The 24,174-nt window shown below is 40.2% G+C and overlaps 1 protein-coding gene across 1 annotated transcript in view; it reads left to right on the top strand.

Moving 5' to 3' along the window:
- grin2da (glutamate receptor, ionotropic, N-methyl D-aspartate 2D, a) overlaps positions 1-24,174 on the top strand; it is a 136,343-nt gene that overhangs the window by 68,574 nt on the left and 43,595 nt on the right. Inside the window, exons 7-9 of the mRNA XM_034892066.1 lie at positions 5,620-5,825; positions 9,559-9,727; positions 16,187-16,340. Of these exons, the coding sequence (XP_034747957.1) occupies positions 5,620-5,825; positions 9,559-9,727; positions 16,187-16,340 (529 nt within the window). The remainder of the gene's footprint in view (positions 1-5,619; positions 5,826-9,558; positions 9,728-16,186; positions 16,341-24,174) is intronic.

Below are 24,174 nucleotides of genomic sequence, written 5' to 3' on the forward strand. Positions count from 1 at the left end.
TTAAAGCCGCAATAAGAATTTTACCACCTCACAACACAGACTAACGATATATCTGCAGGAAGAGCTTTATAGAGCTCTTAATCGATTACAATAATTCAGCGTGTTCTTCACAAAGGAGCAGCCTTTAAAACAGACTTTATAACTCATCCTTTTGAATTATATCAAGGCATAAAGATACCCAAAATTAAGGGTGTGCCGCTTTGAGTGACAAAACGGGTGCTGTAATAGGAAGCGGGCATAGACTGTAGGCTTCATTCAGCCTGCCAATCATGTTCAACAACAAGGTTGAATATTAGTTGTGGAGCCTTGACTCCTCTCCGGATGGCATCATTGGGAAACAGAAGCCGGGACATTGCAAAATCTGTCAAAATAAATGACAGAACTGAAAAGTAGAGACGCAGAAAAATCCAGACAGCAAAAGACTCAGCACTAGTAGAAATAAAAATGTTTTAAAGGACATGTATAAAATGAATCATACTTGCTACTGAAGGTTATCAGTTTAAGAGAAGGCCAAAATGAGTACAATGAATTAGCCAAATAATATAAAGGTGGTGGTGCATGGGAGTTGCTCAGAATCACAATGCCACAGTTGTGAATACTTTTCATGAGATCTAATTAATTTTAAGTTTTAACAAATGACAAGTGGAGTTTCTTACCTTCACATCCAAGAAAACTCTCTCTCCAGGTCCTCCAAATCAAGCCAAAAAGCGTAATATGAACACTTTAAAAATCGATCAACATTTTCTTATGAATTTAGAGTTTTTGCTACCTTCTAGAAGAAGACCACATGAACAGTGACTCAGCCTATTCCTAGGGTAGAACAGTTTTTACAATTGCTATTCTCATCATTGTGAGTGTTTGGGCTTTGCAGCCGCTGCAGCAGCAGTGATTTGTTTGTAATGAACAAAAGAGGAGCTTTGTAACAATGAGCCTCCACAGTTGCTATGGCTGAAAACACAATGAAGTATACATAGTAGATAGCAATACATTTACTGGAAAGCATGTTTATTTTGTAACTAATGCACATTGATTTATTGAATCCTCCAATTAGTGCACTCAAAATTATAGAGTTCTCCGGGCAGTGCACCTAAGAGTATTGATTGTGATGAAAATGTTAGAGACATGAAGAGACTAAAAACGATTAGGCCTCAGCTCCAGCTCTGTGCGACTAAAGGGATTGCACTAATTATCAAAAGTGAGTATCTCCGTGTACCTTTTTTTATTTTATTGCAACATTTTGGCAAAGCAGGGTTTGGATTGTGACAGGCTGTGGCTAGAAATTAGAAGAAAGACAGGAAATAGTTTTACCATGAGTTTAAAATCAACATCCATCAAGCCATCAAGCTAGTTTGTGTTTGCTAACTGCGTCGCAAGTTATCTGAGCTAAGCTAGGAGCTTCATGGAGACAGCTAAAGTTTGTTAGCTGTCCGAGTTAGCTACAACTGCATATATTACCTTCTAATAGGTGTATTCTCAGTGACGTTTCTATCTGATAGAAACAGGTTGCTCATGAATCACAAAAAGAAAACAAACAGCACCAGTTGGCTGTTTCTGCCGTTAGCATCATGGCTAACACTATTGTTAGCTAGTTTATGACAAGTCGGTTCGGCTGTGCTTTCTAACATGCTGTTGTTGTCCTAACCGGGCACCTTTAGCTCTTATTCTCTGTTGATTGGGTTTGTCGCTGTGGGCTCATGGAGGATAATGAATGTAAACTAAGTTGCATGCAAGAAATGCACAGGCTTGTACAGGCATTGAAATTGCATAAACCTGACTTGTGTAGTACATATTAACAGTCTGCATTTGAGTGTTAATAATTCAAGTATTTGAATATTTTAAAAAATAACAATTGAAATTCAAATGGTATTATAGAAGAAGATTTGCAGCTCTAGTCTGTGTGTGTGTGTGTGTGTGTGTGTGTGTGTGTGTGTAATTTTGGTTTTTTTGTTTAAAGGGTGGCTAAAGCCAGTTATTTCAGTTAACCTAATGCAAAACATTTTTGAGAAGTGAACTTAAAGACAAATGAGTGTACTTATCATTTTGTTCCATAAAGAACTGTTGGATCTGGCTATTATGATTTATGCAGCAGAGAGAGTCGGAGAGACGAGCAGAAAACAGTGGAAAAAAAACAGAGGGACAAAAAATGCATGAAATAGACAGCGAGTAAGGTTGGTCCAATTTGCCAGGTGCTCCAAATTTGTTATTTACATCACTCTCTTGTTTGTATCTCTGGTCCTTGTGTTAATGTAGTTAAGTAGCCAAAATGAATATTTATGAATAACAATGTGGAAGTGTGTCGGTGCACCTATGTGTGCTTAAATGTTGTTGTGGAAGTTTCTGTTCAGCGAGGGAGGAATTTGAGTGGCAGAAGAGACCTTGTTGAAACAAAATAAAGACAGGCTGCAAACTGGATTAAAGGTTTAGGTAATCGGTGGAAGGGTTTCATTGTTTTCTGCAGAGAACAATCAAGTGACGAGAACAGTTTTCAGCATGTACAGAGTTACAAAGTGGCAACAGTTCTGGTAACAACAATCAGTAATACACTTCTTTATATCCAGTGCCCCACAGAGGAAAACCAACCCTTGTTTGGAAACCAGTTTAATCTCAAGCATTACAATCAGTGGACCTCAGGCTGACATTGGAGCTCTTACGTATTCCTGAATCTGCCCCTCGTGTGTCCAAGTGTCTTGACCGACACCTTGTCCCTTGGATAGGCTATGGTCTCGACCTGGGACCTGCTACGATAAACACCGGTCTAGGCAACTGTTTCTGTCGGGCTCCACGTCATCTATCCTTGGTGGAAATGGTGTGGAGTCATAACAAACCCAGTTGTCTCCCATCAAGGAGAAACACACATATGACGGATACAGGAATCAAATACTCTGAGAGGCATTGAAGATATTATTATGAATAATTAATATGAAAATCATTGGTTAAATGTAATTTTCCCATTACATTGTGTTGTTGTGTTCTTGTGACTTGTTTGTCTTTATATTTCTGTATTTCTGCTGATAAAGTGTAGAGTATAATGCTTGCACCTGTTCCTTAATTAGATTTAAGCATTTTAAAGACGGAAGTGTTTACTAAGTACAGATGAACAACTCTTTAATTGACAGCCGGTTTCACCATACATACAAGTTCATTAGTAGAGAGTAGTACTTGATCAAATACTAACTGATAATTGTGTAAATATTGGAGATCGATGGTGTATCTTATCTTAAATGAAGATTTTAAATATAATTTGGTAACACTTTACTTGACAGTATCAACATAACCGTGACATGACACAGTCATACCAATGACATGACACTGTCATGAACGTGTCGTAAACCTTTTAAACAATCAAACGTTTATGACTTCTGTCATTAATTATTATTATTATCTTGATTATGACAACTTGACATTAATCAAAGTGACATTACCAGAAGTTGACATTAAATTGTTTTGGGATGTCTTTGTAATGACATCTCAACATTAACCAGGATGACACTACCAGAGGATGTCCTTGTCAGGGTAACTTGACATGAACAGAAGACTTTCTGTTCTTTTTGTATTCATCACATGTTGACATAATGATTGCTATAATTAGATGTGCACGGTTAGAGACCAATTCTAGCACTTGGTGATATATATTCCAGGATATTTCACAATAACGTGTCATACTATTATGATAGTGTAATGGATAGATTCTAAGACCTCAAGTAAAGTGGTGCTATTTGGATTTGTCATTAAGATATCATGAAGGATAAGAGATGTCTTAAGAAGTGCCATTGCACACCAAATTACCTCAGCAATTATCATGTGAAAAATGTTTGGTAACAGTAGTGTTTTGTAGTTGATACCAGTGTGAATTTGGACCAAAACCAGAAGAAAACTATATAGTTGTAAGCCAGAGAATTTTACGTTAACAAGGAGACTTGAAAACCAGGATAAAGGATTAGTAAAAAAATGGCCAAGCCATCTATAACCCTTGTTTTGGCTAGTGAAGTAGAAGACCCTGCAGATTTGGAACAGCTCACCCAGAGACTGAAGGCAGACAACATTCAGAAACCTATATGTCACTCAAAACAGCATCAAAGTTTATATGTGTGTGGAAGCAATAAAGACACAAAATAACACCCAAAATTCCAGAAAAAGTATTTTTCATAATATGTGCACCTTAAGGTACAATAAGGGTTCGGAATAGGCAGGTAGCACTTATGATCAGGGTCTATGTGAGTCACAAGTGACACAACCTGTGTATGTATGTGTTTAAAAAGGCTTTGGGTGTTTATTCATAAATCCCAGCAGACAGGGGGATTCACAGGAGAACTGGCAGCATGCTTAATCAACATCAACATCTAAATATTACACCACAGCAAGAAAATGGCAAAATTAAAAAGACAGCTTAGCTGTGTTGTGGCTGCACATCCTTCCAGTAACATCTCCGTCGGTGTGAGCAGATGTGTTTACACATGTAGGTCACTGTGACACTGTAAGCTGTCTCTTTAGTCTTTGATCCAAAATATCATGTTTCAGCACAAAAAGCTCAGTAAACATAAACACACTGCTCATTATGCAACAGAACGAATGCACACTCCCCTGTTGCGTTTCATCACCCCCTCATAACCCATTGAATGTGCAGAAAAAAAGCATGTGGCTGTAGAGGAAGGGGAAATGCAATCATATGACTGGAAACTCGAGCTAACAGAAGACTCAAACAGTGATAATCTACAATGAAGTAGAGACTGATGGGCTGAGGTACCTCACATAACACACCTTACCCAATGTTGTTCACTTACACTGTGTTGTCATGTCCCTGTCATTCTGTGGTTATTAATAATGTCCATTAGGGCTTACTGTAGACGTGAGAGTATAGGAGCTCACAATTTGGATAACAGTTAAACTGACATCAATGGTGATGACACAATTACTTAAAATCTCAATGCTGAACAGTTAGAAGCTTCTACTGTACCGGATACACACTGGCTGAGCCGTTTTTAGACATCTAACACAGACGTCTTTTTAGGAGGCCTTTTTTTGCCACCATTACACAATAAATACACAGGGAGGGGAGAGAATGGGTATGATGTGTATGTTAACTGTATCGAACATACTCAGTTATTCAAATGACTGGGACACAAGGACTCCAAAGTTGTATAACCAATTGTATACTTGGACTACCCAAATAATGTTTCTGTATTGCTATATTCAACCACTGGGAGGCATTATGGACAATAATCCTTTTTAAATAATATTGGTAATGTGGAAGCTAGTTTTCGCTAGATGCTTTAGCTTCCCAGTAAGCATGGATTGGTTGATTTGCAGGTGTCACCGTTAAAACTAGGTTGACATTCATCAAGGTCCTTCCAGGTGCTTCTCAGTTTTGTGCAAATCAGATGTGTTAACAACAAGGCAGGGATATGTGCTGTGTTACTAGGTTACCGGTTGACTCACTGACTAGATGACATTGTCCAGGTTAAAACACAAAACTGATTTGTCCGTGAGTAAATGACTCATATTCTCTCTCTCTTTCTCTCTCTATATATATATAAAGATATGATGTGATATGAGCCGGCTGTTCTGAGCCACTGAGCTGAAGACCTGAGTGCCTGTGTTTGGGTGTGTTTTCCCATCCAGGTTGGCTGGTGGGAGAACGGCCACCTGCGACTGCGTTACCATCCCTGGTCTCGTTACGGCCCCTTCCTCAAGCCTCTGGAGGACTCCCAGCACCTCCGAGTGGTTACCTTGGAGGAGAGGCCCTTTGTCATCGTGGAGCCGGCTGACCCGGGCACCAGCTCCTGCATCCGGGACTCTGTACCCTGTCGCATGCCTGTCAATACCAGGTAACACACCCCAGCAGCAGCGTATGAGTTTGTGAACACTGTTTCCTGTATTACAGTAATAGAAGCTTGTAGAATGAAACGGTAGAAGTAGATAGCGTTGATCAACTATTAACCCAGATTGTGTTAATACATTGCCCGTTTCTCACCTTAAATGTTTACAAAAACATATTTTAGCTAATCTTTTAACAATAATAATATGAGACCTATGACCACCAGCCGGCCACCATATCTGTGATGGCTTGCATTACGTCACCCACCAGCGGGAGCGTTTATTGGTTTGGTGCAGTGAGGTGCATTTTGATATTTGAAGGTTTTCTACATTTTAAATGACTATGCATATCACGGACCCTTTTCTGTTTTCTCAGGGCATGTAGCACCAATTTGAAAAATGTTTGCACCATTATACTACATAGACAGCCCAGTTTTAAGAAAATACCCTCCTTCCACTGGTAAAATACTTCTTAAAGTGAATAAAGAATTTTTTTTAATGTCTTGTTAACACGGTCAAAGAAAATGTTCATTGCTCAACATTGTTCAGTGCATTGCTGGTTTCTCAACAATAGTCTGTTACTTTCTTCGCTTTTAACGACTGCCCAACTGCCCATTATACTGTTGCCATTAAAGCAAAATGTCACCTCCACTTAGAGGATGAAAGGTTTGAAATTATTTAGTGTTGCAAAAGCCAAAATAAGTGAGATGAAATGAGAAAAAACAATAATGCAATGGAAGTGAGTCTGAATGGAATACAAACGTGGAAATCTGTTTTTGGAATCCATCAGAAAGTGGTAGGTTAGCATGACCTACTGTTTATTAGGAATCAGAATAATATAGGGATCCCATTTTTTATCTGAGAATGGACTGAAACGGTTTCATACAGGATCTGTTTAGTATATAACAAATGATTTCTTACCTTGATGTCTCCTAGTGTTGTCTGCTCTAAACCCTTATCAGCCTCTGATCCCTTGTGGGAAATAGCAAAGAAGTTTGGAAAGTGGATAGATAGAGACCATCCTGCAACCAGAGGAGGCCGGGCTCTTATCCCTTGTGAAATTGAATTGTCTGGCCAAGCCTCCATGAACAAGACAGTAAATCTTTACCATCTGCAGGTGCTGGTGTACAGGAAGGAATGGGCTTAAATAAATACTTTCCTTCTGGGATCACTAGATTAAAACATCACCCAATAAGGTAATTATTCCAGGGAGAAAATGAAGATAGGTTAAGTCAAAGGGCACCTGCAAGCATGCAATTAAGAACAAAGCAGGATTTTGTTACAGCTATTCATTAAAACCATTCTCTAACCTTGAAACCACACAGCAAGTTAAGGTTAATTGTCTTTTAATCAGTCTAGATAATTAGAATCATGGAACCAGTGATCCGTGCTGCATTCCCTTCCAACTCTTATAATGGGTAACGGAGCATGTGTGGAGCTCTTCAGCCCAGTTTACAGTGACTTGCACTGTATTCATAACATATTTACAAGAAGATGGCCACAACTTGATGTGATTCTAATCTGATATCAAGTCAACTTTATGTCAATTCTGCAACATGTGCCAGACATAATGAGCAACTAAAAATATCTTTCTCTCCGACCAACGGTGCAACAAATATCATACAAAGAAAAAGAAATATAAACAAATAAACATAAAAAGATAGGTAATACATGGAATAGTAAGACGTTGTACTTCTATGATGTGTTGTGTTCAATATGCAGTAGTATTGATATTCAGATTCCTTTATAATTCTTGTTGCTCCTGTTTCATGTCCATATAAGGTTCATTTGAGGCAAAAGAAAGTCAGGGAGAAACAGAGTGAGCGTGTGTGTGTGTGTGTGTGTGTGTGTGTGTGTGTGTGTGTGTGTGTGTGTGTGTGTGTGTGTGTGTGTGTGTGTGTGCGTGTGCGTGTGCGCGTGCGCGTGCGCGTGCGCACGATCCAGCTCCTGCTCTATCCGAGATAAGCTTCCTTCCTGCCAGCACATAACCAGGCCAATGGGAAGATAACGAGTTCATCCTCCATCAATTTTATTGGCTGAGAGAGAAGTTTGACCCACGTTTTGTTTTTCCCTTTATAAGATCTCTCCCTCAATTGCTTGTCTTTTTTCTCATGAATATAAATTTGATGTCCTTTTTTTTTCTTTTTACTACTACATACTGTGTGATTGATTTGCAAACCTTTTTACCTTTTACCTTATTTCCTCTGATGATTTATGCTTTTCTCCTGTCGTTACCACCAAGGTCTTGTTTTGTTTGTCCAATACTTAAAATGATCACGCAATTGACTGGGGCACAACCACGCACTTAAACTGAACGTAAGGACCACCACATGTGACATTATCTTCATCATCTCAATCTCAAACAATCACTTACCTTAAAATAACACACAATTTAAGCCCCTTTACCACCGGACAAAAACCCCACTAACATCTCACTTTGGTCTTCAGTGGGAAAGGTTCCAATCTGCATTCATTCCGGTACAGACTACTCTGAGTTTATCGCCTATATTTAACGAGTTTTCAGGTGTATAAAAAACTAGAAATACAGTATGGGCTAATTTTGTTGGAAAAAAAAGGGTTTCACTGAGCTGTTGGTCTTTTAACCCATGTATGTCATTGTTGTGTTTACTTTACCTGACCAAAGTATATTTATAACTAAGTTATTAATATACTTTGGTCAGGTAAGGTTATTTACCTGCTTGTGGGGAACACTGTTGTGACATTATGTGTCTGATTGCTATTCAGCATCCAAACAACGAGCAAAGAATTTCTTGTGTATGAAACCATTCAATACAGCCGTTGTGTTGTGGGATCATTCTGTGTAATTAAACATCATGTCAATAATGTGAAATGATGTGCACAAGAAGAGAATGATGGCTCTGGAATGAAAAAAATAACCTTGATAATCCTTGCTAGTCAAAATTTCACAATAACACAACGTGTATTTCCTTGCTAATGTCTGCCAAGTAGAGCCTAGACTTAATATGTAGAAAATAAATCAGATGCAAATATACAAATTACACAGAGGAGTTAGGTATCCCACACTCATATGATTGACGTTTGTACTGTGGTTGAAGTAAAAAAAACAAAAAAAAACAAACAGTTGTGCAAGTTGAGTTGCTAGGCAACAGAGCCGAGGGGTTGCCATAGCTGCCATAAGTGTCTCAAGGTCCATCAAATGGGTACTTGGCAAGGACAGCTGATGGAGGGCACAGCAGCCACAGCTTGTGGTCCAATGTCCACACACAACATACTCTACTTTGCACAAAATATATAAAAAGAATCTATAAAACATGTTGCAGCCACAGTACAATAGTAGAACCCCGTAAACTAGAACTAAACATTTTGTAGATACTACAAAACTACAGCCGCGGAAAAATAAATAAATAAGGAAGGGAATGGCACTTCCAGGCAGAATCATCAACACAAAGCCGTCTTTCTTTTGTTTAAAAAAATGTTTGCAAATAAAAATGTTTAATGTTCAAACTACCAGATCCTAATAATGCCAATAACTCGTACTTTCCTCAGTCCCCCAGTCTTCCTCTGTTTCATTCTCCCCGGGTCTTTATGGTCGCTCCTCTGTTCGCTCCTCTAGCAGCACGCTCGCCTTCCTTTTCAATTTCTACATCAACAGCCAAGCAGCCCGTCCAGGTCGAGGTGTCCTCGATAAAACATCTTCACATCTAACGAATAAGCGTGTTCACCATCTCACCTATCTTGTCTTTTCCCACATGCTCTCCTCAGCCTGGTGGTGGATGGCACCGGGCCCACGAAGCACTGCTGCAAGGGGTTCTGCATCGACGTCCTCAAGCGACTGGCGAAGATTGTGGGTTTCACCTACGACCTCTACCTGGTGACCAATGGGAGGCACGGAAAGAACATCGATGGGGAGTGGAACGGCATGGTCGGAGAGGTGATCATCTTAATAATAACAATTATAACAAAAATACGTCTAAAATTCAAAAATACAATATCCAGGTGACACTGCTCCCTGTTTCAAGCACACCGGGGGAAAAGGGGCACTTCAAAAATGAGTAAAGAAAACAATGAATACAAAAGACGCTAGTTTAATGATCTAAGCGTGCGGCGCGAAGCACCTGGTGCGGGTGCGTTAAGGCGGGGTACAAATCCACTTTTGCTAATCTAAAGGGTAACTCTTGCCAAAATGCAGCCTCTGGTCTTTTTGTGAATGTACCTGAGTCAAACTTAAGTTTAAAAGCATAATTAGGAAGGAAGCGCCGCTTTTTGGATAGTTTTTGGGGTCGAATGGCCTTTTGAAAAGCTAGGGGCACTATTATGATAGCATCAAAATCCCTATTTATAGGAGAAAGAAGGCTCGACACAACATGAAACTTTGCTCCAAGTATCACCAGGTCTCTACACATGAGCTGGAGCATTGAGAACATTTTGTGTTCATAGAGCTTACTAAAGAAGAGAGGCTTTAACAACTAACTTAAGCTGTTGGTTTTTCGGGCAGTAAGCATGATCAGATTATTTCTGTTAATTTGATAAACAGAATGCATGTCATGCCTGAGTAAATAAAACCCTAATTAACAAAACTGGTTTAAAAAAAAAAAGTTTCTTTCAACCAAAATTGTCAGAACAAATAATGTGGATGGTTCCCTAGAACGCTCTTCACATGTACAATAAATGATCAACTCACTACTTTCATTGACTTTAAGTGTGTTTTTATTCAATTTTATAGCATTTGTAATAATATAAGATAAAATAACGTCTCAAAAAGTTGGGAAAAGTGACAAAAGTGTGGAAAAAGACAACAAAATTGTACAATATTTTGAAAATATTTTGAAATTTAGACCCAGAAGAACATAAAGGTCGAAGGGAAGACATCACAAGGGTTAAATTAAGTAAATACAAGAAGAAGGTCCTGTGTTCTGGACTGGTGAATATTTCTTGCATCTCTAATGTCGTAGTAATAATTAAATGTGTCAATTCTTTTGCATTTCTTTTACGATATCTTAGTCTCAAGGCACAGCTGTCATGACAAGAACTTCATCTATCCCAGCATACGAAACACATGGTCATGTTGTTTATATTCATGGAAATGAGAAATAATTTAGAAATAAGCCCATGACAACTCAATACAATATTAACTCCTACTCCTATAGAGCAGGTTTCCTGTATGGACTGATAAAGGACCGTGAAAAGAGAAAATCAGTTCAGAGTCCAAGGTAAGTCCAAAAGTAACAAAAACTATGAAAAAAAACCACTGGAAGTAAGTGTTAAAAACTTTGGGGAATGATAAAAACAACAAAAGTATATAATATAAAATATAATATTTTTTTTCAAGCAACAAAACATTGAGATAGGGACAACAAAGTGTTTTTTTCCTGTTGAGGGAAAGACAACACAAGGGTTAAAGTCTTGTGTTGCTTACAGTAAACAGTTAAGGACACACAGCCAGTCTCTTGGATGACCTGTTACGTGTGAATGTGTGTACTGTAGGCCTTCAGTCATTTAGCTTCTCACTCTCTGAAAGAAAGCAAATGTTAAACTAATCCTTTAGAGCTGCAGAAGAAGCTAAAGCTGAAATAATGGCCCCTCATGAAACATTCATAAGCAATAACAACGCTCACAGCGAGCATATAAACATCCCGGTGACAGCACCGTGGGTGAGAGATTAAATGCAAGTTTACAGGAATGTATTGTTCAGTTGGGACCAGTAGAAGCTTGCAGACCACATTTCCTGTGGCAGTTTATTCTGAAGTTCAGCCGGCCCAGATCCCAAACACACTGGGACCCTTTTTGTGCGTGTCTCAGTGAGGGATTGTAGCTATGTTTTTTTAATTCTCCCTGCATATACAGTAGCATCGTTTTTTTTTTTTTCTTATTCAAATTTTTTTTTGTCTTCCCCCTTATTTTGTTGTGTTTACAAAAAGGAGGTTTAATTCGAGTGCGCCTGTGAAATTCTTTTTATCCTCCATCAAATCCTTTAAAACGCAACCCAGCAAGAGAGACCCGGACCCGAATCGAAGGAAAAGGAGAGAAAATATGGAGGGAGGCTGTCGGAAAGATTAGTGCTGGAGAAACCTAGAGAGAGAGGGGACAACACAGACTGTGTGTGTGTGTGTGTGTGTGTGTGTGTGTGTGTGTGTGTGTGTGTGTGTGTGTGTGTGTGTGTGTGTGTGTGTGTGTGTGTGTGTGTGTGTGTGTGTGTGTGTGTGTGTGTGTGTGTGTGTGTGTGTGTTGGCAGATACTCTGCTGCTACCATGTTGCCAATCCCCCTCTGGTGGCTGGATTAATGAAGTTGGTTTAACAGGGGATGCAAATTATCACAGTGTGTGTGTGTGTGTGCGTGGTCTTGTACTTCTATCTTTGTGAGGACCAGGTTCGGTTTAAGACCGGCATTTGGTTCTGCTGCGAACTTCTTCAAAGGTTCAAGGGTTTCAGACTTAGTTTTAGCTTTATGCTTAGTGTATGCTTAGGTTTTGATTATGGTTAGGAAAATGAACCCCAAACTTCTTTAGAGTCTTTCTTTCAATTTGTCAACCATTCAAGGGTTGTCTTATCTAGCTTTTTATTGACCTATTAACTTTTGATGTGTAACCATTAAAAACCTTTTAGTGTGGTTTGGTTAATTCCCTTTGCAAAATCACAAAGGACAGCGTCTCTGGTAGTCTGACTAACTGCCTGTAGACTGTAGGTATGAAGCTTGCCATTGGCTGCCTATTTCAGACGACATTCTCCGGACCTTCCGCTTTCCATGCTGTCTTTTTTTGGGTTGGTGCAAGCGCACCGTTGCTGCGTCCTGGGAAAATGTAGCCTAAGACAATTGGGAGTGGTTTACAGAAATACAAACAAGACAGAACAATATGTGATGTAATGTTTCTCCAGGACAGACTGCACTGTGGAGGAGGGTCGAGCAATGTGGTATTTCTGAGCCTTGGAGAAGAAAACACAAGCAGCCTGGAGCTGACCAATCACAGTTCTTCACAGTTCTCCAGAGTTCTCCTTTGTACCTGTAGCCCCGGCATGTCGTTGGATCTTTGGAGTGTCTGCACTCTAGCTAAAGCATAGCGTGCCGTATTAGCTAACACCAAGCCTGGAACCTCTGAATGCTCGCAGTAGAAATCCACCTTTACCCCCAATCTCCACCGGTTGTAGAACGTCTGCGGATCGGCTCCTTGCTCCGCCGTCCGTCTGCACCCACCAGGTCTGGATTTGTTGTGGAACGGCTGCGGCCATGACTGACAGGGGAAGTCTCAAGGACCCACGGGATCTCACAAATTCATGTAGAATAGAACAACAAAACCAACAACAGTTTATTTCCATCCAGAGGAAAAGAGGGGGAACAACTCTGTGTTGTTTTCAAGGTGTAGCCCAAGTAAGGAAATAGGATCCACCGTGAGCACTGTCTGTTTTATTTTAAAAGGAACCGGATGTTTTATCTTGTTTCTGTGCTCGACTTCCTGTCCCGCACTAACTACCGTGTGCATCTGCTCCGGAGGTCGGACGCAGCCGCTCCGCAGTCGGTGGAAACACACACTTCAACTCCGCCGCCGATCTGGAGCGGATCCGCAGACGCTGTGTGTTTGCATGAGTGTACATAAGGGCGTGTATACATGTGTGCGTGTGCGTGCTTGACAATATCAGTATATTAGTATATAATTTGCTAATCGTCCTGACATCGTTTACAACACTTCGGTCTCAGATAGACCTCAGAGATGCAGGTGGTCTCTCTCTCTCTCTCTCTCTCTCTCTCTCTCTCTCTCTCTCTCCGTCCCCAGCTGCCTCCTGCCCAGCTTTTGTCAGTAACTCATTAAGCTGCTTAATTATGGTAGCAGATGAACATGTGTGCACAGGGACAGCTGAGTCTGTGTGAAAATCTCACATCCAGTCCTGTCCTTGGTTTTTTCCCTGCAGCAGTAATTGTTTTTAGTCCAAACTAAAAAAAAGAAAGCAGCATTTCTGTTTCCCCTTTGCAATTGGGCTTTAACCCTAGACTACCCTTTGACTTTTCTCTTTACAGCCATTGTATTCTTTTCTACGAACCAAACTCCCCTTCACATCCTGACAAAGGTGCATTTCTCCAAGGCTGCATGTCTGCCTTCCTCAGACTTGTTCTGTGCCCTTGTGCCTTCAGTGAAAGCCCACACTTATTTCCGCTATTTTTCAAACTTTCATTCTGCCTTACACATTTTTTGTCCTTGTTTCTTACATGAATGCCTCCCAATCAGGCAGTAATTTCCTACGCCCTTTACTATTTTTCACCCTTCACTGTGAGTCATCCTGGTATAGTTTTTTGGTTCCTCTATTAAGTCTGGTGCAGCAATGAATACTTCCTGAAATGCCACAGGTGTTGCTTTCAGGCTTTTCAGATATTTAAAATGACCTAGTTGAATGAAATTGAATAATTATCATGGATTGATTGATCTTGACAAGCAGAGATGCAACTAATCACACAGTATCAAGAGTGTAAAACGTGTGCGTCGTCACACTCCTGCAGAAACTTACTGGGAAGGCGGTGTTAAATCAACCGTGCACACAGTACTGTCCATTTTCCATGCACGCAAAATATCACAAAATGTGTTAGGAACTGGAATTGCTAACAATGGCTAACCTGGGTACGCAGTAAAAGCCCAACATAGACAGAACCGCTTGCTCTGTCTGTACAGCTCTGCAGTGGATTAAATACAAACAGTTAAAATCCAGAACCCAGTCTCAATCTCCTATTTTGCTTTCTGTGTGCAAGCCCTCCCCAGGCCCACTATACCATTCTTATGTCTGCCTACAAATCTCTGATTACTGGATTGTTTTTCTACAACTTGAGACAGAATATATGCAAATCGCTGAAGAAATCTGAGAAATGGGCTGCGTTTCAGAGGCCTTCACCCAGGCTATTTTTAAGTCTCTGCAGGATTATTTTTGCAGTTTAAGAACGTGATAGTGGGTCGGACTTGTTGGAAGAGTTGCCTGTTGACCAGGAAGTTATGTGTTGTATGTCTGTAGCAACATTTACAGCAGTGTTGGAATAAGCAGAAGAACAGGGGTTAATATCTGATGTCTAATAACTTCTACACCATTCTAGCCCTCTGTGTGCTGCTGTTACTACTTCACACATATAACTGAGCTCTAGTGGCCTCACAGGTTTAACTTTGCCTCTCCAGCATGAGCAGTAATAGCAAAGATCCCCTTTAATTAAGAGAGGGTATTTCAAGCAGCGCCAATGTTATGAAATGGTACACACTTCTCCTAAAGGGGCGTGGCCTCATGTAATGTGTAGCGAACGTTGAGTGGATGAATGGAAAGTTATATTTAAAAAATTGATAAAAATGTTCTTTTGCTAACGTTGGATATTTACACAGTTCAAAAAACATATTTTACATATTATAACGTTCACGGCGTGTTAGCTGACGTTAGCTTCTCTGTGTTGCCAGATCTCGCGAGACTTTGGTCCTGAGACAGAAACTCAGCACTCAAATGCAACGTCAGTGTCAATAAGTCATGCTAATATGTGGCTTGTGAAACGTGACACAGACACAGGAAACTGCTCCGAGTTGGGGCGTCTTGGTTTTAAAACCGTCTCTGGTAATATACATCATGGCTGAACAGAGAAAAAAGAAAAAAAACCTTCACGATCCTTAAATCCATCAAGACAAACTTTCAAAGACAAAGACGTCGCCACACTGCCGCTACTCGTGGATCGACAGGTGATAACACTGAGTGCTAAACACTTAAGATGTCAACAGAAAAAGAGGAAGAGGACTTTGAAGGATTGTGGCTTTAAGAGCCTGATAAAGGGCGTCTCAGTGGTGTGCAGTCATGGACCGCAGAGCTCTTTGTCTTGGCAGACTTTTGGGGCGAGGCCAGGACTCGGACAAATGAACTTCTGGTCAGCAGCCAGCTCCTCTCCCCTCCACAGTCCCTCCGCTGCTGTCAGGTAACCCTTGTTTCCTGCCAGGTGAAACACGACGGAGCCGTGAATCCCCCCACTGCCTCACCTATTGACCACCTGAGCCTCATTTACAGCTCTGCAGAGCTTTCAGGAGGAACACAGCCCAGTTTTAGACAAAAGAAAACTCACTCATGTTTACATCCTGGTCATTAACAAAGCAGATGAAGTATTTCACTGAGGAAGAGTGCGTTGGATTTCTCTTTTCAAAGACTCCACTCTGTGCTAATGCACACAGTCTTGAGGCAATGTTTTAAAGGAGTGTTTAGAGTTCACAAATGTTCGTTTTTTGCCAACAATTAAATAAAAGGAACACATTACACATAATGGTTAATGCAGGAAAACAAGAGCAGGGATTTGAACTTGTAATATCTCATGTCAGGAGACCGCTTATTCATTTTTCATCTTTTTGTTCAAACTTTTCTTAGTCATTCTAACTCCAGGCGTCCTGTCTTCCAGGTGGTATCCAACAGGGCGGACATGGCCATCGGTTCTCTCACCATTAATGAGGAGAGGTCAGAGGTCGTGGAGTTCTCCGTTCCCTTTGTGGAGACCGGCATCAGCGTCATGGTTTCTCGCAGCAACGGCACCGTGTCGCCCTCTGCTTTCCTTGGTGAGTTGTTGACTTAAATTCCCTCGTGCCATTTTGTGGAGTATACGTTTATCTGTAGGAACTCAAAAGGGCTTTATTAAGCTGTTAATATTAGCTGTTAATCAGCGGTGTTGAAGTGTTACCTTTATCTGAAGACATGGGCCTTTTAAGGGACAGTGTACTGATAACTTACATATTCCTGCAGTGTGTGTAAATGATCCTCCATTATGCAATAGACCTTCCTTCGCTTGTGACCTGCTTTTGTCTCCCACTTGTAAAGGTTCACACTCCTGGCTTTGCATTTCAAAGCCAAGCTGCTGATTCAATATTCTCCAAATGAGCTCCTACAGTGAAGTTTTTTTTGTTCTTTTCTGTTTTCTTTTGTAAAATATATATGCCTTTGTCTAGTAGGCCTCTCCTACAATAAGACCTCTTGTAATTTACGAATAAACTTAAACTATTCCAGAGAGAGAGAGAGAGAGAGAGAGAGAGAGACTTGTCATATACGAATATGAACCAGACACAAAAGACAAAGGGTGAGATTGAGTGGCTTTGATAGAGCGAGCAATAGGGCGGCTTCAGATATTTTCTGTTGTTCCGTTTTAATCTGAGCAGCGGTTGGTTCACGTGTTGGAGTGTGTGTGTGTGTGTGTGTGTGTGTGTGTGTGTGTGTGTGTGTGTGTGTCGCAAAATGACTTGGAAGTGCAGAGCGGTGTCTCATGGCGGCAACTTTTGTAATCCCTCCATCTGTGCTTTGAACCTGTGGACACACCACAGAGCACATTCGGCTACCGTGCATACGCAGTGCTTCTTTGAACTTTCATATAACTTTTTATGTTTTTAAATGAGTAAATATAAGATTGGCAACACTGTAATGTGTCAAATCTGCCAATACTTATGGGTTATCTACTGTTTTTCCCCAACCCGGACCCTATTTACCTTTTGGTTTTGTGTCCAAGTGAATGATGTGAGCAATCACTACAACAATATGCATGACGCTTAACACACCAGACTCCATGACAATAAACAGTCATTTTAGCATTGTGACTAGTAACTATGAAACGCAATTTTTGGTCATCCTTCCACTAGTTTTGGTTGAAATACACACATATTCTACCGGTTTACATGTAAAAATATGTTGGCTCTATATACGCTAAATGTGTTGCTTTTTTAAATGGAGTCTGGTGGGTTTAGACTTCAGGGCTGTTTCTGGTTCAACAGAAAGGTCTACTTGTGATGGGATCCTTTCCATAAGGTCAGACATTTAGAATATTAATCTGAGCCTGTCAGCGGCAATAGAAGCGCTTTTGTGAAATTAAACAAGCTGGAAAATGCCCCATGAATTTACATTATAGCAGCAATCTGGCCCTAACACACCAACCAGGCGGCCGACCCTCGGCAGAAGAGACAGTTAGACCTACAGTCTGCCCGAGGTGGTCAAAAAAGTGCCTCGGAACACACCTAAGCCCCAAGACGTGATAAGTCCCCATGACAGCAGGCGGCGCTTATCTGTATCGTCGCTCAAAAATTAAAACCGGCAGCTGATTGGACGAACGGGTCACGTGGGTCTGGTTTCACCGGAAATTCAAAGCCAGACTGCCATGGCGGCTTGTTTCTCTGCAAGAAAGCTAAAAAGCAGATTTAACAAAATGTCTATTACTTCTCTCAGAGGTACTTACTTCTTCTAGCTACATTCAGCAAGGTGTCAATATTATTTTATGGTATTTATGATTTTCTTTGGAGAGCAATATTTCAAACCAGGAAGCCCTCCTACATCAAAAGCTGGCTTAAGTTTTGCCTTTTTTTAATAAAGCGTACCTCTCTAAGGCACATGATTCAAAACAAGTCCGCTTCAGAAGTGGACTTACAGTATATTGTCCCTTTGTAGACCTGAACTCCCCCCCCCACACTCCTTAAGGGATGTATTTCATACTTACACAGCTGCAGAAGTGCATCTTTCCCCTGTGTCAGAGGAGATTTAAGAGACAATCTGAAACATGTCATGGTCGGAGGGAGGACCAGGGCTCCCAAGGCCGTTTTACCTGGAAACCGCCGGTCCACGGGGCTGACAGCGACTGCTGTCGCTTTGCATGGTTGTGTTTGTGTGTGTGTGTGTGTGTGTGTGTGTGTGTGTGTGTGTGTGTGTGTTAGTGAATGGGTTGTTAGGAAAGAGAAAAAGGCCCAGAGAGAAGTAAGAAGCATCAGCAACACAAGTAAAGAAAGGGCAAAGGTGAAAGAAACAATCAACTGAGAAAGAAGAAGTGGAGCGAGCGAGCGAGCAGGCAGGAAGATATTTTCCGATGAAGGTGCCGCCGAAAAAGCTCCCAGGCGCTTAAAGGGAGCTAGAAAGGGGAGGAAGAGAGGAGTAAAAACAGACAAGGGAGTAAGAAGAGTGAGCAAAGGTAGTTGTACTCATTAGATTGTACCGGAATGCTCAAAGTTTCATACAAATTGATCTAAGGCATCAAGAACGAAGGCAGAAGCAAGGAGGAGAGCATTCTGGGAGCTGTGCTGCCTTGGCAACAACAGCATGCATTTAACAACGTTTGCACTTATAGATCATATTGTACACAATAAAGTTACATTAGCATTGCATCAGACTAGAATTTTGTAACCTACTGTATATGTAGCCTACACAACTTGAAACAACAACACTGGAATCATTGACTTTTTGGCAGAACTATAATAAGCTCAGTAAACATTTATTTTGAAAACATCAAAGGAAATGTATTTTACTTATCTATACACTTAACGTTAGCGTTGATGGTCACAGATCTTTTATTAGTCTTGTTTCTGTTTTGGGAAAAAATTCTCACCCCCAAAAAATGTACGTCAGTTTTTGAAATGAATACTGGAGAGCAGTGTGTTTCCATGCATTGTTTTTCTGTGCTATGTAGAAACATTACATGTGTATTTTTTTAATTAGCTGTAATAATTGTAGCTCACTCAATCCTCTGACACCTTCATACACTCGGAGAATATTAGACCGACCGAGAGAGACACAGATGGACAGGACACACAGTCTGCAACAACTTACCTAACTAATTATACTGTCAGAGAGAGGACCTAGTAAAGAGGGACGGGTAAATTAAAACAGGCGAGGTGAAGTAATATGTGTGTGTGTGTGCGTGTGTGTGTGTGTGTGTGTGTGTGTGTGTTATAAATTAATTTTGCCTTCTACAGATAAAAAAAATCAATAACTGTACTGGAAAAGCACAGGTGGTAATAATACCATTATCAGGGCTTTTGTTCTATTCAACCAAATAGCATGCACAACAACAGCGCGCTGGATCTGACCCGGCTACATGGAACCCACCTATCGTTAATCATGTTATTCCGGCGTATGCTTTTCCCAATTTGACATAATCACAATCAACATGTCTTCTATTAGCTCAGTCAGAACGAAGCCTCAAGTTCTCTTTCTACATCTTGCTAGAGTTTGGATTTTTTCATTCATTCATTAATTCATAGGTCATGGATAGAATTGACAAAACAATAAAAATGTAATGAAATAATTGTAAAAAACAAAAACAGTAAGTGAGAGTAATATAACTTACGCACATGCATGGGGTAGTATGATGTTGTTTGTTAAAACTGCTTTTAACAGATGACATCATATTACCCCAATCCTGGCTTCTCCTCATTGGCTACCTGTCTCTTTTTAGAATAGATTTTTCTGATCACTTTTAAAGCGTGTATGGGTCTGGTTCCTAGCTACATAGCAGATGTGTTGTCCCCGTATGAGCCACGTTGTAGCCTAGATCCTAAGGCAAGTACCTTCTAGCTGTAATTTTCAAAAAACACCATATTTTTCGGGCTTTTTTAACTTTGTAAACCTATATCTTGGAGAAAAAATATATTTAACACAATCAAATAAAGTGAAAAGCCAAAAAAGCATAATATGATCACTTTAAAGGGTCCCACGACATGAAGCTCTTTGGATGCTTTTATATAGACCTTAGTGGTCCCTAATACTGTATCTGAAGTCTCTTTTATATAGACCTTAGTGGTCCCTAATACTGTATCTGAAGTCTCTTTTCTATAGACCTTAGTGGTCCCCTAATACTGTATCTGAAGTCTCTTTTATGTAGACCTCAGTGGTCCCTAATACTGTATCTGAAGTCTCTTTTATATAGACCTTAGTGGTCCCTAATACTGTATCTGAAGTCTCTTTTATATAGACCTTAGTGGTCCCCTAATACTGTATCTGAAGTCTCTTTATATAGACCTTAGTGGTCCCTAATACTGTATCTGAAGTCTCTTTATATAGACCTTAGTGGTCCCTAATACTGTATCTGAAGTCTCTTTTATATAGACCTTAGTGGTCCCTAATACTGGATCTGAAGTCTCTGACGTTTCTGTTATTTTCACTCACCTCAGCCGCCTTGCTTGCCTGTCAAAGGTCTTTGTAAACTTTGTTTTTAAAAGTGCTATACAAATACAGTTATCATTATTATACATTACACGTGTACATACAGTGTACATCAAACAGGTGATAAATGAAAGAAAATCAAAGCACAGTACTAGTTCATGATGACACTGACACATCTTCCAAAATCATTAAAGGAGTCATGGTCCAGCGGTTTCATCAATGCCTCCCGAGGCGCTACGACCAACTGGGGGTGAAAGATTCCATTTCCCAATGCACTTGTCTCCCTGGTGTTAATTAGATTAAATAATACATGCACATGGTATTTGCAAAAGACCCACTCCAGTATAATAATGTATAATAATGATAACTGTATTTGTATAGCACTTTTAAAGGCAGCATAGAGACAGCATGAGCGGGTAAACTATGTTAATGGCAATGTTGTGGTTGTCATACGTTCCGTATGGAAACAGAAATATTAATGGGATCCACTTAAAACGTCTTAATTGGAGAAAACCTCACTCTAATCACTGTCCATAATGGCGTTATTATGTATATGTAGCCGGTGGCATGTCATACATTACCGTGTCCTTGTCCCTGGCTGCTCTGGTTCCCACTACGGAGATCCACTCTAGCTCCCAGTGTGGCGGTAGCCCTCTGAACGCGAGCCGACCTCTCAGCGCTGGAAGGTGCTAAGGCCACCAGTTAGAATCCCTGGACCTGCTGGGGGCGTGTTGGCAAGTAAAATCAATAAGTGATGCTGTCACTTTAAGTACCGAAACTGCTGCTTAAATGCCCTTAGGTAAGGTCATGTAAGCTTCATTAACCCCAACCTTAACCCCCATCTGCTCCAGGCGATCTGCTCACTGGATCCAGTAGCAGACTGTGTTTAGAAACTCTCAGGTGTGATTTTTAAAATGTATCTAGATTTATCTAATCTAAATTTCTTAGAGTATATATCTAACGTAACGTCCACTTGTTAAATACAGGGTTATATAAATAGATCTACTGTTATCTAGACATGGATATACAGCTGCTGGGAGAGTGTGCATGAATGCAGAATAAAACAAGGCTGACAGCACTTTGAAAACAACACGCAGCTGCTTTACAATCCTCGCCCGCCAGAGTAAAGGACGATAAATCAAACGGAACCATAAGTGTTTGCAGCCTAATTATGTACCCGCTTCCACTGCCAGGCCGGTTTTGATTTAACCACAGGGATATGCATTATGTGACGGGATTAATCCTAGGAGACAGTCATTTACCTTGGGTTGGTGGTCAAATTACCTCTTAAATAAAAGGAACGTTTAGATTAGGTTGTTCTGTATATTAGACTCAGTCGTTGTACTATTTGGTTAGAAAGACACACATCACAGATTTGAAGTCACTTCTAAATCACCTCCTTCAGGCAACACTAAACATGCTATGAGACAACGACAAAAAGCTTCGCAGAACACTCAATGTTTTACACAAACACACATTTTGCACGGAAATCTTTTAACCCTCATGTTGTCTTTCTGCCGACCTGCAAATCTTTGTTTTTCCCACCTTTTATTAACTTTTTGGTCATCTTTTTCTGCCCTTTTGTGTCTTTCCCCCTATGTTTTTGTCAGTTTTTCCAACATATGTTAATTTTTTTCTGAGAGTTTAAAAAAGAATTGTCACTTTTTTAAGATTTGTAACACAAATTCTTTAATCAATTTTTATTTTCTCCAAATGCTATAAATTGATGAAAAAAAGCCAAATTCAATGAAAGTAGTGAACTGATTATTTATTTAACTTGTAAAGAGCGTTGTCGGGAACCATCCACGTTGCTTTTTTGGACAATTTGTTTGAAAGGAACCCAAATTTCTGATTTATAAACTTTTTGAAAATGGGTCACATTTGACCCGAAGACAACAGGAGGGTTAAATCCAAAGCCACGTATAACTAGACTGTTAATTACAATTTCAACAAAATGGTCGTCCAGGTCCTAAGACATTTCTTCTTATGGCCAGACTCTGTAATGCAAAAACATAACGCATAAAATGTAACGGTAACTTGCTCTGCCACAGTGCAGCCGCTGTACAGATTGTCTTCTGTACACTATATCAAGTTATCAATTCATTAAGTGTCTGTGCAATCTAGTCTACAAGAGCGATGCAACAAATCCTTCCTTTGTGAAGACAGTTCGACACACACAATGTGTGTGTTTTATGTGTATGTCACAGTGTGCCAGACAGTTTTCTGTGTTGAGGCTGTAGTTTGCAGCGGAGATTTATTGGACTGCACTTATGTATATAATTCTGATAGACAACCATAAGGAAGACCTCTCAGTATAACACGTTGAATGAAGTCTTGTCAGACACTGCTATATTTTACTAGATTGCATTAGATTGTTCAGTAAAATAAACTGGAACTTAACACTACAGGTTGTGTATTGTGGTCTTTTTCCCATTGTTTATTAGAAGAATCAATCAATATTATTTGATAATTACAAAGTTCCAAGCTCACAAGCTGGGACCAGTGCTGCTAAGTCTTTTCCAATGAACGTAGCGATAGCACTAGCCCCAAAAGTCGCTACAAGTCGCCAGATGACGTAATTGTGCACATTTTGCATGAAGTTTAGTGGTTGTGTCTGCTGACTACCAGTGCCTAGAGGAGAGGGACAGATCCTGTGCTGTTAGCAGAAGAGCTGTGGACTGTGAGCAGTGTTCATGGGAATGAATTAAAATATATTTCTCACTTTTCCCCTGATGGTTGAAATAAGTCACTAAATTTGCTGTAACTCGCTTTTTAGAAACAAAGTGGCTAAGAGAATCCGAAAAGTCTAAATCTAGCGAGCCAAGCCAAGTTGGCTACAATGGTTTTGACTATAGAGCCAGTTACGATGCCAGTGCCCTTAATACCAGGTATCGAGTTTTACATTTGGTACCTTGTTTTTGTACCTTGTCTTCGTACTTTTTGTAATTGGCCAACTCCGCTAAATAAACTAATACGCTCGACTTCACCTCACCACAGACTGTATGGGGTGTAGCTGCTGTTGTTATGGGCCAATCACACCTCACAAATTGAAGAAAGCTGGTAGTGATTGGCTGTGAGCGCAACCATATAAAAATATAAAAATACAATTTTTTTCAAAATGTGGTTGCAAAAAGGATTGCATCATAACTGAAGACGTTCAGATATGACTTGGTACTGGGTTATTTTGGTTGACATTGCAACACTATAGATATGATATGACAGCAAATACAGAAAAGCATAACAGGTTTCCATTAAAGATATCGACTACCCGAGTTGTGACAGAGCTGATGTTGTGGAAAATGCAATAGCCCAAAGACCCTTTTCATACTTTTTGTTGTCTACCCAATTATTGTTCCTAGCACAATAACCCATCACCATTTAAAACAAAAATGGAATGACACTATGGCAATTTCTGGAGCCGGTTGCTTAGCTGCAGGTGACATCAACCACCATCAGCGTTATTGTCCATTACAAGACATTCCA

Source organism: Etheostoma cragini, chromosome 14 (assembly GCF_013103735.1).
Source record: "Etheostoma cragini isolate CJK2018 chromosome 14, CSU_Ecrag_1.0, whole genome shotgun sequence".
NCBI lineage: Eukaryota > Metazoa > Chordata > Actinopteri > Perciformes > Percidae > Etheostoma > Etheostoma cragini.